Genomic DNA, 19,784 nt, shown 5'->3' with positions numbered 1-19,784 from the left:
TTTTGCCGCCTCCTTTTCGGAGGTTTCTTGGTCCTTTAAGTGTGCCATTTGTGAGTAGTGGGTGACCAGCCCACGGACTCTGCAAAATTTCTACTCAATCCTGATTTGACTGCCAGAGCCATCTGGCAGTCAATCAGGAGACTTTTTGGGTGAGAAATGGCCACTGAATTTTGCTTACGAAACATCTCATGTCATGCTCTTAAGGTTCTTTTACATGCCGTAAATCTACGACATGGGACCGCCGGCCTTACTTCCCCTCCGAAGGAAGTTGTGCTACGGTTTGAACCCGCAAAGCTTTGGGACCAGTGACGAGCACACTGACCACTACTCCACAGAGGACAACTTTCATTTATAAGAGACAATAGAAAATCATGTAGGATTTGAGGTTTTCATGGCAGTGACTCTGAAGACGGCGGTCTTCTGGGTTGTTGCGCCATGTAGTCTGGTAGAGGTTAACCAGACCACATGGCGCAACAACCCAGAAGACGGCCGTCAATAGAAAATATCAATTCATTATTTATACCTTGCAAGAACAATTCACTATATTTACATTTCAAATGGGTCCCTATTCCATGAACAAAATCACAACTCAAATTTCAGCTAATTAAATTTAATTATGCCAAATGTACAACCTTTTCCCTTCTACTGACTAGCAGACAGAAAGCATTCTTTCACCCTCTTAAAAAAATTGTATAACACCGATTCATTTTAAATTTCCTTTACATATGACCATTACCATTTTATGACAAAAAGGCAACATTCAATTAATATTATGTAACAACAGGACCTAGATACCATAAAATACCTGTAAAACATATGCAAGCTTCTTAAATACACATTTTCCTATAATGATACATTTTTAAAGGTATTATCACCATCAAGACCCAAAATTACAAAATATTTGAGTAAAAGCAGACTGGCCCAACTAATCACTGTACACTTTAGAAGCACACTATGTGTCAAAGGCAAAGGGGTAATTATATACTTTTTGCAAATACTAATTTTGAATAAGACGGATCTTAAATATGAGGAAAAACCACTGTCAGCACAAGCCTGCAGCACGACGACGAGATGCCCCGTCCAATGCTGCAAGCATGTACTGTGTTCAATCCGACTGGTGCTACATATTTCACAAAGGTTCTTCTGTATATACGCATATTAAAGAATAGGAGCGGACAGGCACACTGGAGAGAAGCCGAATTATACGATCATTTTGCAGCCATATGAAAATCAGAACTCAAGTTGGCCATACGTATTTGTTTTAAATTATGCTTTGCTGTTGAACCTTGGTCCAGTTGCTTACAACACTTGAAACGCTGCAGATACAGATAATATGAGTGACAGGGGAAAAGATAGTTAAAAGGGCATGTCGCAAATGTACCGCGTCTGAACTGCATAACCAATCTTAACCACAGGACATGGACACTTACAGCACAGCCACCTTAACACTACTGCATGCACAAATGGACTAAAAACATGGCAGCACCAACATTACGGCACTAGATTTTCACGTTATTAGCGCAAATACACACCATCTTAAAAGTTGTTGCTACAAAATATTTTACACAGTTGACTATGTTGTGCATATTCTTTATGTCTGAAGCTGTTCACTACTTTTTTAAACTGGGGGGGGGGGGGGGGGAGCACTGATCTGAACATTTGTGCATATAATCAGATAAACAACTGTTTTTGATTTTGTCAGATTTTTAGCACACCAGTGTTCAATGTTCAATGTTCAATGTCCAAAAATAACCGAGAGTTCCTCAAACAGAACATGTTTGCATACACTGCCATTAGTCAGCAGTGCGTTATCAGAAACAATGAAGGATCAGCTAGTGCCGATGGTTCTACACTGGAAGTGTCTGTTTAACAATGCAGTCAGTAGCTCGAACTACGCAGTATCAATATTTGTGTTAAAAATCGGTCTTGTAAACACACGTAGAACTTGAGGTTTTCGCGGTGGTGAGTATAAAGACGGCCATCTTCTGCTGTAGCACCACGTAGTCAACCAGACTACGTGGTACAACAACCCCAGAGACAGTCATGTTCATCCTCACTGCTGAGGAACCTGAAATCTCACGCGTACAGTTCAGACAAAAACGAGGTCCCGCGCTTAAACCAAAAGTTATCTGTATATAAACTTGGGGTGAGCTATGCAACACAATGCGTGGTAAAATCATATGTATTTAGCAATGTCCACTGTCACGTAACTCGCCTTCACGTCCGACATACGAACTTACATAATTTTATGTACCGGCATTTCACATTAAGCTCTGCGGCCAGCCTGAAAATTGTGCACAATGGTGTCACCCCATTAATTCTAAACAATCAGATCTGATTATTCATAAAACACGAAACCTAAATTATCTTCTTTAAGCCATATTCGCATCCTCAGAAGAAGAAAGTTAATTTGGTGCAAAATATATCTGTGTTTACGATATAAAAAAAGGTAAAGCAGATTAAGAGATTCACCAAGGTTAACATCCAATGTCCACAAAGAGCAACAAAGCACCTTAATCAAACAGCAAATCCACTTAGAGACAAATGGGAGCAGTTACCTCCACAAAAAGCTAATAAGTATTCCATCAAACACAATAAACAATGTTGGATGCAATATTTATGCTTTAGGTCAGAGCAACGAACATTATGTTCGCCCACAAACAGCGACTGCCTCAAATGCACATTTCAGTTCATTAAAATTGATATGTTTCTCATTACACAAACATTTAGATTACAGATTTGAATATTAATACGTGATTTTTTATTTCACAAAATTTTCAAAGTTCTCTTTCTTAAGTTCTGAGAAAATTTGCGGTGACAAATTCAAAGATTGTCCGCTAAATATTGTTACATTGTCGGTAGAAAACTAGATACTTACACCTTAAAATTGGCACAGAAAACATTCCTTGCATACCATTTATCTATGTATAAATTTGTGGCCATTCACTCAAATTACAGCTTCGATCACAAGAGCCAAAATCTACGTCTTATTTAACTCAGATATGCATCAGCAGTTTGTCAACTTCAACCCGATGTTCCGTTCAAGACGCGGACATAGAAGGTGATGCCAAGACACAAACTACAAATGCAACAGAAATGACGACGAACCAAACAATTTCACTACTCAGCTGTAATAAATTTTAAGATACAAACCACACATTCACTCCAATATATACATACACATTTTATATATCAAACAGTTTCTTAATTTGACTTCACAGGTTAGCGTTACGTGTTTTGTTTGAACTGCAACAATGAAGTATGAGGGCTCATTTAAATAACATCCAAACACCAGTAAAATTTATACTCCAGGGGTGTCCAAACATGCAGAATGCACATTCAACATCGCCCTCATTAATTTTAGGCCGACTTTATCCGCAACTAGATGGCATCAGTAGAACTGTTCCAGACACAGAGGAAAATTTAGCTGACAATACTAATTTTAATTTGCAAATTCTGCAATGAAAACGCCCGCTTCAAAGTACGAAAGACAAAAATGGTGTAGGGACAGTTCTGCAACAAGATAAATCATGAAAAAGAATAAGACGAAACAATACAAATGTCAGCTGGAGCCAGACAGACTTTATGGGCAGACACCCCTGGTTCAAGTGGGTTGCAAAGATGCGGATCAACTGACAAATTACAATACAAATTCAAGAGCTTGCAAACCACAGAGAACACTTATCATGCTGGTAACTGAAAAATATGTTTCATATTATACCACAATAATATTTTAAAAATAAAAATAATACTCAACCCTAGGCAGTAAATATTTAAAGAATAATCAAGTCCCATAACAACACTAGTTTGTTACCTGATACAAGTAAATACCCATTATATATATAAAGAAATTAACATAAAAACCAGGTATTCAGACACCACATAAGGACTTACGCTCTCAATTTCTGTGGGACGAGGCCCATCAACACCCCATACTTAAGAAAATCTTAATTCACAAAGTTATGAGGTACTGCAAACACAACTAGACTATGTACACCAACATTACTGACCTAAAGGTGTTACCAACTGTAAAGCATAAAGAACATGCTCATATGTAGAGGTCCTCTCTGCGGATAAAATGTTACGTTTAGTTTGAAGAAAGAACAAGCCTTACCAGCTCTCAATCTGCGCCATCTATTATGTACAAGTGAAGGGTGTGGCCACGAAGCTAACGTTACACATATTACTGGACGCAACACTCGCAAATCTCTTACCTATAAATACACAAACTGACGGGCGTGTTCTTACTTCAAATTATAAATTATTCATATATAAATCATGAGCATATGCTTATAGCCTGTTACGTTACTTGTCATGCTATTATTCTTGTTCAAAGCAGATGAAACAAGCCTGTTCTAATAAAGAACACAGTAAAACCACATGTAACACTATCATATAAAACGGAGAACACCTTTGGACTGCGGAAATTCGATTGTTTGTTAATACAACACCCATCGTTCAGACGATAAGAACATCGAGAAGAAAAATACAGCTATAATAACTGATATAGTTCACATGCATGGAATAAATATATGAGATTAATGAATGAACTCAGGGAATAGTTACACACAGTATCAATTGCAAATTTCAACACTCAGCATTGCGTTTCAGGCCACGTTCATTGTGAGTTGTACACACGAAAAAATACTTTAATCAGAATACTCTGCAGTAAGTAATTCAAGGACCAAACAACCAGAAACTTTGGGTGGAAAATAAGAAAGAGAGAGAGAGAGAAAAAAATATATATATATATATATATATATGGAACTGTGATCCAGAGTATAAGACATTACCAATGCCGAGTCTTACGCAGTCCACCACAGAGCTAAACTAAACTGTCAGCAGGAAGGAACATTATTTTGTGTCTTTGGTACAAACTACAAAATCTGTTCTAGAACATAAAGAATCCAGTGGAGAGCATCGTACATACGTCTTCGATCACCGATCTATAAACACTGATAATAAACGAGAATCACGCGTACACTTCACAGTAATTTCAGTGCTGGAGACCCAAAAACCCACAAATACATTACACTGCATATTAATAAGGCAATTCATGTTACACAGATTAATTACAGTTACAACTAAACTGTGCACTTATAATACAATAATGTGTTTCTACAATCCCTGCAACTACTTAAAAAAAATAGTGCGCAATATTTCTGAACTTGTAATACATTTAAGGCTTTCCCATACACAGGAAATCTATTACACTATTTCCTGACACTAGAAAAAATAAAACTGATACATTCACAAATCAATTACATGAAAAGGTGGCAAAAATCTATCCACTCTCAATACAAATTCTTTTATACAACTGAAAACGAATTAAACAACCATCAGTACGTTACTACAATTTAAAATCTAAGACAAAAGGGGGAGTTACATTAACAAATTTTTAATTCAAACATAAAAAATTACAAGGCTACTGTGATACTGTAAAACAATTAAACAACAGTCAGAACCTGTTGGATCCACCTCGAATGATTAAAACACACCAGCAAAAAAACTACTATACTACAGGTTGAGGTAAGTTTATCCCCCCTCCCCAAACATTTCGTCATCAATATCTCTGTTTTAACTCCAAAAATATGGTTAATTTTCCAAGATTAAATTCGATTCACTACAACATTAATGTTATCACTGAGTGTCCTAGGATTGCTAACCGTAGGGCAACACACTTTTAAAACACACAGAATACTTGGAATAATCCACAATGATGATTAGGTGTGCTCAACAGACCCATAAGAAGATTAGTTATACTATCTACACAGCTCTGCGCTTTCACAGATTTATATATCACAACTACCCCCAATTTACCCATTAACAGCATCGTAAAACATTACAGACATGTATTAATTAATATATGGTTTGTTACTGTAAACTGGTGGCAGACTTTTACACTGAACCGATGACTAACGGATACAATAACACATGATCTCTAGCAAGGAGGATGGAATTTAGCCAGGTTCAAAAATCCTGAAAACTAATAGTGAGAGGCAATGGGAATCGCTGCATAATATTTTAAGAAAAGTGCTCATCACCACTGCCAGTACTTTAGAAGTTGCTGATTTTAATGATATGACACATCAACTGCTGTAAATGAGTGATGCAGCAGCATGAATTTTAAGTCACCAAAGAAAAATTACAGTTTGGGCCAGTTACTGATATAATTGTACTAAAAGACAACAGCACATTTTCCCTTCAAGCACCTGGTCTTACAGAAATATGTGAAATGATTCCCCTTTATTATAAAATATCAAAATTAATTAAATTTTATCTAAAAAAAAATCTGCTGATTAATACCAATCACTTAATGCTTGTGCCTATCTTAAATTTAATTCTAAACTCAATATTTGCACAATGTCTATGAGCACCAAGCATACAAGTTAATACAAATAAAAAAAATAAGATAAAAAGGACTGCAAAACTGATGCACTTCTGTCTTAACCTTCTATTAGGAACATATTTATTGAGTTATTAAATTCTGCAACCTATATACACATGAAACATTTCATTTAAAACATGTGGCAGAGCACGTGCTGATCAATGCCTACCATTAACAAACAGCAGGTCCAATCTTTTATTACCGTTATTAAGCCTGTATCGAGGACATTAGAAATTAATTGATCCTCGCCATTTATGCAAGTCAATACTAAGGATGGCAGCCTTACTATCAACTGTGAGGGCTAATACTTATTATACAGCATTCTGTTATTACTTTGCAATGTGCTCCAGAAAATAAAAATGAAGTCACACGATCATTTCAGTTGACCAAGTCATTGCATACAGAATACACTTTGCTCAAACAACTTCTAATAAGCTCTCAATACCAGTGGGAGGAGTCACACAGAAGAGCCAACAGATTTTGTAGATCATTTACATGAACAGAAGATGTAAATATTCTACATTTTGTGACTTTAAAGCGTGTAAATTGTTTGGAGTAATAAAATGCCTACACTCAGAACAGATCACAAGAATTTGCATTAATTTGCTTAGTAATATCAGTAAGATGGGAGAATCAAACGCATTGGGTCATTTAAGATGGAAGAGTCAAGGCACTGACCAAAAATAACCCAGCATAAGTTGACTAAGTCAGAAGACTGAATAACCCGCTCAACTATTCTGTGGAGACAGCCTCAACTGTAATCAAAAAATTCTGCTAGTTTGGGGGGGGGGGGGGGGGGGGGGTTTTGCCAAAGGATGAAATTATTCAGTCTTACATTTGGTATCTAGGTATACATTGTCACACTTGAAATAACAAATGCACTTGAATATTACTTTGTACTCTTACCAGACAAGTTGTATAATCTGCTTTTATTAATTTATTCAAATAATTTTGGGTTTGTGTTGCCAGTCAAGGCTAAAGCCTACAGGCGTATCAGGTGACCCCAGCAGCTGATATAAGGCAGTGCAGATTGGTAAAAGCAGTTAAAGTAATGGAGTGGTTAAGATGATGAATCTAACAAATGAATGATTACATCAAGTTAAAAGTTATTTCATTTCCTTATGATATAATAATGGTAGCTTGGTACATGAAAATGGGCAGGAAACATTATTTACAAACCTCAAATTAAAATAACACGATGATATTTAAATAGGCACATTGACTTGGGATTTTTCATAAAAATGCTTCTACTACATCACATGTAAAAGTTTATCTTCCTAAAACTCTCCTCGAGAACTTCACTTCCCATTTGGTCGGTATTTACCGTGGAGCTCTCCTTAAAATGCACTTGTCACAATGGATAAAATATAAATATCTAACGAGCATCACACTTTAAAACAAGGCAAATAGCATCTCATTGCTACTATGTACAAGTTGTTCACCACAAAAGAATTTCATTAAACTTCCTGACAGTTGTCTCACACATATGTACAGTTTTCAGTGTTGAATTGAATGGACATTTCTCGTTACCAATATTTAATTCACAGTGGTAACTTGCAGGCAGGAATGATTGATAAATAGTCACACAACGCAACAAAATACAAAGAACCAAATCGTAACCAGCTTAATCACCCTGATGGATACTTGACACAAAAATTACTTTCAATCTGATACAGACAGTTTTAAAAATGCAAAATTGTGTAATGTACGCCAAGTACATTTAATTCAACATCAACAAACGATAAATATAATACACGAACGGAGAACAAAAATCCAGACTTAACACACATACATGCATACACACACTTACAAGCATATTCCAGAAGAAACAATGAATGATGGAAATACAACACTTAGTAAGTGAGCGACTCAAATAATGGACGTATCCAATTAAATTTGATTATTTTATATTTTCTTCTCATTTCTCTTTATTAACTGAGTTCTTGTCAAAGAAAAGAAAAAAAAAGAGTAGGTTCACGCATTACAGAATCAACTTGTCATCCAAAACATTGTTCTCCTCTCAAAAGTGTCGTACTTGGCCAAAAATTGTCGTCTGGGCAATCTCATAGCATATTCCTTCTCTCTTATATCTCAATTACACAAACATCATACATACGGAAGAGGAACGCGCAAAGGAAACGTGCATCTTCTGCTCCTCTCTTGACCAGGAACTGAACTTCTGACAGTCATGAAGAAATTGACTGCCACTGCCAATCCACGGTAATGTGACGGCAGCAGCCTCACAAATACATCTATTTTCTTTGCAGGATCATGACTAAGCAGGCAAACTATTTGAGCGATGTTACCTTCTCATTCCGTGAACCACAGACTAGGCTGGTATTGATGTGACTTGGCTGGGCTGAGTGGAGCAAATCCGTATGATGCTGCCACTTGGGGATGTGCTGGGAACACAGCTGCTGGTTGCATGTGTGCAGGGAGAGGGTGGGAGGGGTGTGTTGCCAGTACTGGTCTTGCACTGGCATGATGCGCTGGAGGGGGCAACGCCCTACTGAAACACACGCAACGAAACCTGCTAGAGCAGTGCAGATCTCAAACATTTATCATAGCAAAACTATCATGTTACAAACTTGAATAGATTAGCAAAATATCCACCTTCCATTAATACGCGTATCAAATGGATTTAATCATCACAGCTTGAAGATTCATATTGAATCAAAGACAATTTAGTAGAGCATTAAAGACAATGCACAGACAGTGGGAAACCCCTTCAAACAAAATGTTTTCTAAAAGGTCTCATTTAAAACGAACAAATTTTATAAATTCTTTGCACTCTCTCTGTACATTTCACCCCTCAAACTACAGACTGGTCTGGTACTGGGGACTGACAGTGAATGCTGGCTCACAGCGGTTAAATCCAATTCCGCAAGTGCAAATGGAACTTCAAGCCAATTTTCTGAAAAATGTATCGCACAAAAAATTTGCATATGACATGAAACACAATAATAAAAAACCAACTACAACTTGAAACATTTTTCAGTACTGCAAGAAACCAGGGAGAAATAATTTACAGTTCCATGCAAAGTGAACAGGTCTACAAGAATGTCATAGGATCACTGTTAAAACCTGAACTGGATTAAAACATTAATTTTGTTTTAAGTGTAAATAATCACTAACTTCAGGTTCAAGAATAACCTGAATAGTTGACGTCTGACCCTGGCCACATACACCAATACCTAATTCACCTGAACTACCAAGGCCACCAACTGCGTGAGAAAATAGAAATAAATTACCTGCAGGACAATAAAAAATGCATAATCACAAAGAATGCATTTTTAAACGTATATTTGTGTCCATCTCCCGTTACTCAAGAATCAGGACAACATAATTATAAGCCGATGACATGTTAAACAAGATTACACACTATTTGCTTAAAAATCAGGTCAGAAGCTCAAATTTCTCAAAACCAGTTTGCATCAGACACACTATTTACTCACCCCGCAGTAAAAGGAGCAACCTGGTGGCTGGCTGGCAAGTAGGCAGGCTGTGTGGTGGTCACGTACACAGCAGGTCGGCGGTAAAGTTCCGGTTGATGATACAGGGGTTGTCCGGCCGCTGCTAGGGGATGCTGAGGGGAGAGGCGACTGGCAGCAGCCGCATGTGCAAGAGGCTGAGGAGACAAGTGTGCGCTGCTATGCCGATATCCCTGATGCAGGACAGGGTGGGAAGCTGATGCAGCTGCTGTGCTCCATGTCTTGGCCTGTGCTGCTGCCGCCAGCAAATGATGTTCCCGTGTCGACACTGCCACTGCCTCACGCGTCGTGTGCGCTGCGGGAGGCTGGATGTATTCCTTGTGCACACTTGTTGCTGTGAAGGAATCGTACAGTATTGGCTGTTTCTTGTTCTGAACTGCAGAGCAACTAAATTCTCAATGAAACAACTCAGTGCGGACTATGCACAGAAACAGCAAATTCCAAATTATCAGCATACATCCCACACAACAGCAAGCATGTGGATTCTGTGATCTCAGCTTTCATATTATACACAGTAACATTCGAAAGCTATTTTCTGACCTAATGCATATGATCTGATGACCATCCAATCCTGAGCCAAATCCATCTATTTACCATCCTCACAGCACATCTCCCAAAGATCCATCTTCATATTATCTTCCCATCTCCTCCTTGGTTTGCCCAGAGGTCATTTTCCCGGATTCTAAACCAAAATTCTCTATGCACCCCTGGCCCCACCCCCCATTCGAGCCTCCTAGATTTCACTACCCTCACTATGCTAGGTGACCTGTACAATTCACGTAGCTCCTTGTTACGCAATATTCCAAACTCCCCCACTTACTTCATTCTTCCCAGGTTCAAATACCTTCCTGAGCATCATTTCCAACACTTGTAACCTATGTTCTTCGTTCAAGGTAAGAAAACAGGTTTGACAACCATACAATACAACAGGCAAAATTATTTTTTATATATCCTGATCTTAAGTGTTTTGTACAGCAAATGAGATGTCAACAGTTTTGGAGTTAAATAAAAACAAGCACTTCCTGAAAGTATTCTACTCTTAATTTCATCATGGACAATAGCAAAGGCTATTTATTAGTCCACAAATACAACAGTCACACTTATATTTCCACAAACCATTAAGTGGGAATCATTCTGAAGCAGAACGACAAGCCTGGCACTTCAGTGACACATCAAAAGAAACAAAGCAATCAGACAGACTCTGAAAAATGTACTACGCTTATAATTAATGGGAAGAACAAGACTGGATTACAATAAAATTCCAAAGATGTTTTTCACGCCACATCATGGTCAGTGACATCAGCAGGTACTTCTGTCAAAAACAATAGCTTATAGGAAACACGAACTTTCATCAGTTTTTTGAAATGTGTAACAAATGCAACAGAAAAAAAGCACATGTAGATGACAGTTACTGGTTCCCAATTTCACAACCTTTCACTTACAAAGTGCACCCGATCACATAACATTCTGTACTGTGCCAACAAATCATGACCTAAAAACAAAGTTCAAGTAATGACTAAATGCCCTTGTACAAGCTAGCAAACCCACCTTGCTGAGGGATGTGATACTCTCGATGAGAGCCGACAGGTACCATCAAGTGGTCACGAGCCACAGACTCTCGTTTATTATGAGCCGATGGAGGAGCAAGCATTTCTCGTCCTGTGTGTGCCGCAGGGGGAGCCCATGATCCACGCTTGTCTCCGCTACAACTGATCAACAAAATCAACTGTTCAGACTTAATTTTACAGGATACTCAAAAAATTAAACAGCCGGTCCAACACACATCCAAACTCAAGCATTAATTTTTTACCAACAAATGAAAAAGACTTATTACAAAATACATAAAATTACATCCTTCATAAAAAGCGTAACCCCTGATTACTATTAAAATACTTTCTTTCTGTCGCCTTCATTGGACTAGTGGTTAGCGTGCTCGCCACTGGACCCAAGGTTCGCGGGTTCAATCCCGGCCGAGGTCGATTGATTCTTAAGGGTGATAAAAATCAGTAGCACAACTTCCTTCGGAGGGGAAGTAAGACCGGCGGTCCCATGTCGTAGATTTACGGCATGTAAAAGAACCTTAAGAGCATGACATGAGATGTTTCGTAAGCAAAATTCAGCGGCCATTTCTCACCCAAATCGTTTCCTGATTGACTGCTAGATGGCTCTGCCAATTAAATCAAGACTGAGTAGAAATTGTGCAGAGTCCGTGGGCTGGTCACCCACTACTCACAAATGCACACTTAAAGGACCAAGAAACCTCCCACATGGCAGGAGGCCAAGGCCCGATATGGGCTGCAGCGCCATTGGATGGATGGATGGATGGATACTTTCTAATGCAGGATGTTCTATATAAGAACATAAATTGTGATAAGACACTTGGGAATGAAAAATTGTATATTAAATGTTCCCCCAACATCAAAATGTTTAGGGCAGCGACAAGACAAACCTTACCCAGTATATACAATGTGCTGCTCCTGGCCAGTGGCAGTGACGTGACCACCTGCTGAAGAAGTGGTTACATAATGGTACCCTGCTGCCACAGCATTGGCTGAACTGCTAGCAACTAATGCTGGCTCCTTGCTGCAAGCTGAGTGGTGCACATAGTCATTATGGTGGTAGTCAGTAAGCCCTGGTTCCCGCTTCGTTGCCACGCCAAGCATGCATTCAGACTGGGCTTTAGCGAGCAAGCGCTTCTTCTGCGACTGTGACGCCCCACTTGAATAGCTATACATGGAATAAACAGAACAAATTATAGTGCACATCATAATAACAACAACACTCCTTCATGGTAAAGGTAAAGTTACACATACTTAAGAAATATGCCATGAAGGCACACAAGGACATGTGTCAGCATCCACTATGCACTCCGGGCAAGACAAGAAAAAGTCCTAGTACCACTGCTGGGACTCCGTAGCCAGTCACTTTAGTGACGTGCACTATGAGATCACACGGTGGAAACAAATGACTACTGTTACATACCTGTGTTGTGGCTCATGCTTTATCTCCCTGACGATGTGTGCTGGTGTATGAACAGACGCAGATACTTGTGGTAGCTGTTGCTGCTGGGGTGGCTGCTGCTGCTGCTGCTGCTGTTGGTGGTGATACAACTGTTGAGGTTTAGCCGGACTCCTATGGTCCTCTCCATCGCTGTCCGCAACTGTCACACACGATATGACGTTCTTCCTCTGTCTTGCAGGCACCCCCCTGGACGGTGTTGACTGAGCACTACAGTACAGCAAAAGTAACTTGCTGGATTGAAATATATTTTAAAAAATTAAGATTTTTGTAGTCTTACTATGTTTTACAAAACAAAACATTATTAATCAGAAATGACACATACACACATTTATTCTTACATTTAAAAACAACAGCAACATAAGAATCCATGTAATACACAAAATGCAAAATGGTGTAAGTGAATATAACTACTAGTCAGTTAGTTTGTAAAACTTAGCTTTTGTAGAACATTAATCTGACTGGAACTATGAACGACATTTAATAAACAACACAACAACTTTTTACACGTCAGAATGCAGATTCCTTCATATGTGCTGTTCACTTGTACTCCTACATCATTTCCACGATGCAAACAAACTTCACAGGGTGAGCAGTGCACGTTTCTCCAGAACACTTGCACACAACCAGAAGACAACAATCAAAACTTAAAACTGTCTCTCTCACTTTCTGGCTCAGAAAAAGCCTTTTCTGAAAGAGTGTGGATTCGATTCTCAAACTTTTGTTTGAGCATCTATTTGCATGCACTAGGTTTCATCTCCAGTTCCACATTTAGCTTTCAAAACTTCAGCACAGCCTCAGAAAGAAACTCATTTTGCTAGTCTGTCTTGCATGAAGTTCCTTTACCAGAGCCTAAGTAATACAATGTTTCTTTTAGGACTGTACCATTACACACCCGCATGACTCAACAGAACTTTAACCAAGCTTAAAGCAAAATCTGATGTTCAATCTTTGTTCACACATTCATGAATTTAAAATGGCACAGGAGCCAGGGTAGCTCAGTCAGTACAGTAACTTGACTATGGACTCGAAGTCCAGGGTTCAATCCCCAGCAGGGGCAGAAGATTTTTCCTCTAGCCTCTGCATCCAGACTGGCTCTGCGGCCCACCCGGCCTCCCATCCAATGGGTACCAGGGTCCTTTCCTGAGGGTAAAGTGCGGCCCAGGCGTGACGCTGACCACTCATCCCTATCTAGCACAGAAGTTGAGGAGGAGGAGTAGGAGCTATACCTTCTCTCCTCCCATGACATATAGCAGGACAGCATTGTGAGTAATATGTCTTGTGAAAATTTTCAACTGAAAATAATATAAATTATTGTGGGCAGTTTGGAAAGGTGTCACCCTCCATGGACTAACAGTTAGCATGCTCGCCACTGGATCCAAGGTTCACGGGTTCAGAACCGGCCAAGGTCGATGGATTTTTAAAGGTGATAAAAATCATAGCACAACTTCCTTCGGAGGGAAAATAAAGCCAGCAGTGCCATGTCATAGACTCACAGCATGTAAAAGAACCTTATGAGCATGAACGAGATATTTCGCAAGCAAAAATTCAACAGCCATTTCTCACCCAAGTCTCTCCTGATTCTCTGCTAGATGGTTCTAGCAGACAAAAATTAGGATTGAGTAGAAATTGTGCAGAGGCAGTGGGCTGGTCACTCACTACTCACAAATGCACACTTCAAAGACTAGGAAACCTCCTTAAGGAGGCAGCAAAGACCCACACTGGGTTGTAGAGCCAAGGAAGAAGGAAGGTGGTTTGGACAGGCCTGATAGAAACCAGAAACCTAAATACACAATGCACCCTCCCTTTGCTCTGAGAATGAACAAGAGAAAACAAAACACAGGCAACAGAAAGAACGAAGATGCTGTGCACTATCAGTGTGCCTGGCAGTTAAAACCACTGAGTAATTAAAAGCAGTTACCATCAACTCTGGACATGAAACGTTCAAGTCATACAATAAAGTATAACGTCTCAGAAACATCACATATTTAACATATATTTTTCATTTCAATTCCGCAGGGAAATATTTTCAAAATAGAGAACTAAACCCAGAGTTAAAGTACATCAAGATTTTTCAGATCCAAAAATCCATGTGCAAGTGTCTCCCTTCTGATACAGATTCTGGATATTTAGGATTGTGAATTTTACTTTGAAATCTGAAGCAATAAACAGAAAATGTCTCAGCAACCCTGTGAGAGGATGGAACAAAGAACCACCCACAACAGCTGTGCACATGCACCATGCTCATCTTGTCCCGCTCTCAGAGAGGCACACGCAAAACTGTCTTACACCGAGAACTGCGTCCTTCATGAAACATTTGGGGGCCACAATTTTTCAAAAAATAGCACAAAGTTGTAAACCAGTCACACATACAAATCTGCATTTTGTGGTTAAAATCAGTTAAATAACGACATGCTCATAAAACATTTTCCATCAGTGACAGCAACACAGAATACAAAAACAACCATATTCCCGACAACGGCAAGAACCTACGTCATAAATAAAATGGATTAAAACATTCACCATCACTACGCAAGGTTTCAACTGTAGTGATATGAACAGCAACAATAAAAAATTGAATCACATATTGTTGCTAGAAGCAAAACAAAACAAAAAAAATGGAATGAAGGCTGTATTCGGGGGCAAACCAGCCCCAGTGCTCGCTTGCACCAGGGCTTCTACACATTAATATTACACAAATGAATTATTCCATTTAATTCAGTCTTCTCTGACCTGGTAATTAGTTCTTGCAACATTCTTCTCGTAACACAGACCAACATAACCCACGGCATACTATCCAGTCTGACAAACGAAAACAAAAGAGCAATATTGCTTCTCTCATCACCATCTCAACACACACGTCAATTCCAGACAAACTGCATCTTATGCAGACTGCATGGTAAATTATGCTAAAAGAACAAATGTGCTTCGTAACACATTACGAAAATGTTAAATCCTTTTGTTCTGTCGATAAATTAGTAACTTACTGAAAAATATAGAACTGGAAGGTTTTGGTAGTATGCATATATATAAAAAAACTTCTGAAAAGGTTGTTGGTCTGATTCAAGCTCTATTTGTGATCCTGCAATATGCAAAATGTCATGTCCGCTAAGTCACGACTAACTGCTAGCTGTGGGAAATAAGAGATCTGAATGAAGCAGTACTTTTTGTCTGATAAACCAAAATCTGTGTCTCCACCTCAGTCTTTATGTTCTAATCAACTTTCACCTTCAATACCTTACAAACTATAATATTCTTGCATGTGTACTTACTTTAAATAAAAGATTATGGGTATTATTTCAAGTTAGCTACCATTTATCTCATCGGACTGCTAATTAATAATACTAATATGAAATGTTCAGGGATGTTAGAAGAGAGCTGGCTGTAAATGCAGTTTGGAATTTGCCCTCTTTCCTTGATATCTGACAAGTCTAAACCAAACCAAGAATGAGATCTGTAATGGCATACTGAGAACACTTGTAATAAATAATAATCTGAATGATGTTGACACAGGATCAATAAAAATATAAGCACATGATTAAGCAAAATTAAAACAAATTTCACCACCAAAGTATCCAATCCTTATCATTCCAACATGCACCGACAGAGTTACTTTCAAAACATGCCACAAAACAAACACCATAAAAAACGTTAACCTGTTTGCAAAATGAAAAAACTCTTATCGCTTGTTAGTTGTGCAAACGGAGAATTCTCAAATACCAGCTACACACACCCAAAATCATAACTGGTCCCCAAATACCTGTAAACTGCATTTACGAGTATATTCACTCAAGGAGTATCATAAAAATATCTGGCTATGTGACCATATACTCTGACATGCAATGACCTAATTTACTGCGCAATATGTACACAAAGCGAATACAAACAGGAAGGTCATGACATTCTGTCAGTCTTACATTAATTTAAATTTTGTCCAAATTGTTCCTTTTCATGTTTCATGTGAAACTCAACTTTACTGTACAGAGACCTAATTTAGATCTACAACTTTGACACGTCTTAAAATCATAAATATCTAACAAAAAGCAAAGAAAATTAATTCCTGACTGTATGTGGTACAAATAATAGTTATGTATCAGCAGAATACATGCATAACCTAAAATTAATTTCATCGTTAACATCCTCTTCAGACTGTCGCTAATTCATTTTAAAGTCAGTGTTTTTAAATTTGGGAAAATTCATGACTTATTATGATGATCCATCAACCGGGAATAACATGGCTGAATATCTGAACACACCTACAACACTTTCACAAGGAGAGATGTCAGTCACATAGTCACATATTTTTTAACTGTCACAATGACGGTAAAAAGGACTGACCCAGGCCATGCTTTATCGCCTCCCAACTCCGACCAAAACTTAAAAGAGTCAACATATAGCACCCAAAAGCAATCAATTCATTGTTGCCCATTTGGAAGCAGCACAAAGGTTGGTGCGGGCGCATTTCTGTACCTGTGATACGCTTCATCTTGCGAGGCAACTGTCAACACGGAGGAGCAGTTGGAGCTGATGTGGCAGGCAAGACCCAAGCCTGAGGTGTAACACGCACTGCAGTTCCTATCCTTACAGCTACGAGGGGGGAACAGGGAGTCAGAATAAACAAAACTAAGGGAGTTTACATACTGCATGCACCAGCATCATCCAGCTATCAATCCACGTGCGCGACCTGAAACCTGTTACCGGACGCCGTAATTTTCAATTAATGAATACACACAACTGTAACTGGAATGTAACTGGCTGATGACCTGAAATTCTAAAAATTAAATGTCTGCCGCTTGCAGAAGTTCTTAAATCTTGTTAAGGTATCTTCTGTAAAACAATCAATTGAAGACACAAACGTACAGTTGAAATTTTAAGAAAAAAGCGATGATTTGCACGTGTCTGTGCGAGGAAAATGCATTACCCCAAAGCATACCAAATAAACAGTAACAAATTCATAACTACACAACAGCTCAGTCCTTGAAACGCCAATAGTCGCTTTTCTAATCAAGAAATTCCCAGCCTTTTAGGCAATCTGGATGATCACTGCTCTCCAAACAAGAGCACACAATTCACAATCCTACAAATAATTTTTGCACACGGTGTATGTTCACATAAGTGAAACATTACTGTGCTCATTTTGTTGCTGAACTGTCTCAAAAAATTGTTTGGGCAATAGAGACAATGTCACTGATATGAAACCGCTTAGAAGACGTCATGGTCGAGGGTCGAGCGTGATGCAGTGACCAACGAAGGGCATTAGCATCTGCAGTTGCCCTAAAATGTTCCAAAAGGAATCACATAATCAAAAATTTACAAACTACATCAAGCCAGTGTAAGATTCAGAGATGCTCAACAAATTCACATAAAACAATTTGTATGTAACGTAGATACATTTTAGGCCACCGGCACGTCAGTGTATGTGAACTGATTCAGCATGATGCTAGCACATTCAGTGTCCAGGTGACCAAATGGCAGGAACAGCACACTTTCTTCACATACATGACTCCAATGTTTCACTCTCAGATGAATACGCACGTATCACTTGCATACAGATTTGCTGCAGATGTCTTGCAAGGTAACCACAAGATCCAATATGTGAAGTCAAGGTTATCGCTGTATCTTACCTCAGAAGGCACGCAAGAAAAGCTGCACATTCTACACCTGGCATCAAAATTCAATAAACAAACATCCCACTTGTACATCAGAAATAATACGCGCAGAGAGCGAACAAGTCGGAAAACACCCGCAGCCAACAATTAAAGCGTGGCTGCCAGAATTTGACCTCTGACCTCTGTAAATGGCTGGGACATCCCAGACTGGGGATTTCCCTTGCAGGAAATCAACACCCCATCACTTCACAGCCTGACATTGTCCAATTTTGATTGAAATAGGAATGTGTCAATTTTAGTAAAATTTCATATTTTACCACACACTCTGCAGGGACATAAACGTACCTAACGAGATTAGAAGTTCACTGAACTTCCAAAGTGTTCTTCACGCCATAACATGGGCAGAGACACCAACAGGTTGCTTCGTTAACCGTGGACTTAGACCACTTTTACTCAAAACCAATAACAATGCAACAAAGGTATCCAAGGCCATCGTTGCAATGGCGTGATGAGCAGTCACTTTTGAGCCGACCATTTGGTTACGACCGCTGCAATAATGTCCTAACAACTGCATCAGCCCCACTACTATAACAATGTGTTCTAACAATGACCATAAATAATACATTTTCTAAAAGTTAATGAATCACAAGTTCATCAGAGAGCGTAAACATCACAATCATGTAACATACAATGAAAGAAACAAAAATGAAAGTAACTCCTGTAACTGAAGTTTTGAAAAAGAATAGGAAAATAAACAAACTGCAACAAAATGAAACCAAGGCCATGCAAATTGCTCATTCCTTAGAGAAGAATAAAAACTGTTTCTTTTCGACTCGTCTTTTCATCAGAAGTTGATTGTATCTATATTCATGACGGGGTTCATCATGAACTGAAAGATAATAATGTGAGTCAACTTAATTTCCCTTAAAATGAATTCCAGCTCCATGGTGCAAAGTGCTCAAACACGAAACAAACTATGCGTGTGTCGGCAGACAGGGCAACATTTCTTACCATTTCCCTGGAGTCTCATCTTCACTATCAGATATAGTTATGACAGAAACAGCGGGCGACGGCGTGTCGTGTATCGTAATGGTCTGCTGCCGCCCAGGCACCACTTGCTGAGATAGCTGCCATGAAACCAGAACACACATTCTAAATATTTCAACAAGTGCCAAAAGAATAAGTTTATTACGAAGCGCAATGTTGAGCAAAATTTCAAACAAGACAGATACCTCTTAACATAGGACACCTCAAACCCACTCCTGAGTTTCCCTACTG

At 38.9% G+C, this 19,784-nt stretch overlaps 1 protein-coding gene across 9 annotated transcripts in view; it reads right to left on the bottom strand.

Annotated features, from left to right (window-relative positions):
* Window positions 1–594: 594 nt before the first annotated feature.
* Window positions 595–19,784, bottom strand: part of Hipk (Homeodomain interacting protein kinase) — a 30,734-nt gene continuing 11,544 nt past the window's right edge. For 6 of the 9 annotated variants that reach the window (XM_022087259.2, XM_022087260.2, XM_022087261.2 and 3 more), the window contains 7 exons: window positions 19,518–19,633; window positions 17,368–17,484; window positions 12,862–13,107; window positions 12,334–12,606; window positions 11,428–11,588; window positions 9,844–10,213; window positions 595–8,897 (listed from right to left, as the gene is read on the bottom strand). In XM_022087259.2, coding sequence (XP_021942951.1) covers window positions 8,699–8,897; window positions 9,844–10,213; window positions 11,428–11,588; window positions 12,334–12,606; window positions 12,862–13,107; window positions 17,368–17,484; window positions 19,518–19,633 — 1,482 coding nt within the window. In that variant the 3' untranslated portion in view covers window positions 595–8,698. The remainder of the gene's footprint in view (window positions 8,898–9,843; window positions 10,214–11,427; window positions 11,589–12,333; window positions 12,607–12,861; window positions 13,108–17,367; window positions 17,485–19,517; window positions 19,634–19,784) is intronic. The other 3 variants (XM_022087265.2, XM_087346439.1, XM_022087258.2) reach the window with 2 other exon arrangements.

Source organism: Zootermopsis nevadensis, unplaced genomic scaffold (assembly GCF_977971745.1).
Source record: "Zootermopsis nevadensis isolate Lab colony 2312 unplaced genomic scaffold, Znev_1.0 Znev_ptg000001l, whole genome shotgun sequence".
Taxonomy (NCBI): domain Eukaryota; kingdom Metazoa; phylum Arthropoda; class Insecta; order Blattodea; family Termopsidae; genus Zootermopsis; species Zootermopsis nevadensis.
The sequence above is the reverse complement of the archived record's forward strand: the minus strand, read 5'-3'. Positions and strand labels throughout refer to the sequence as shown.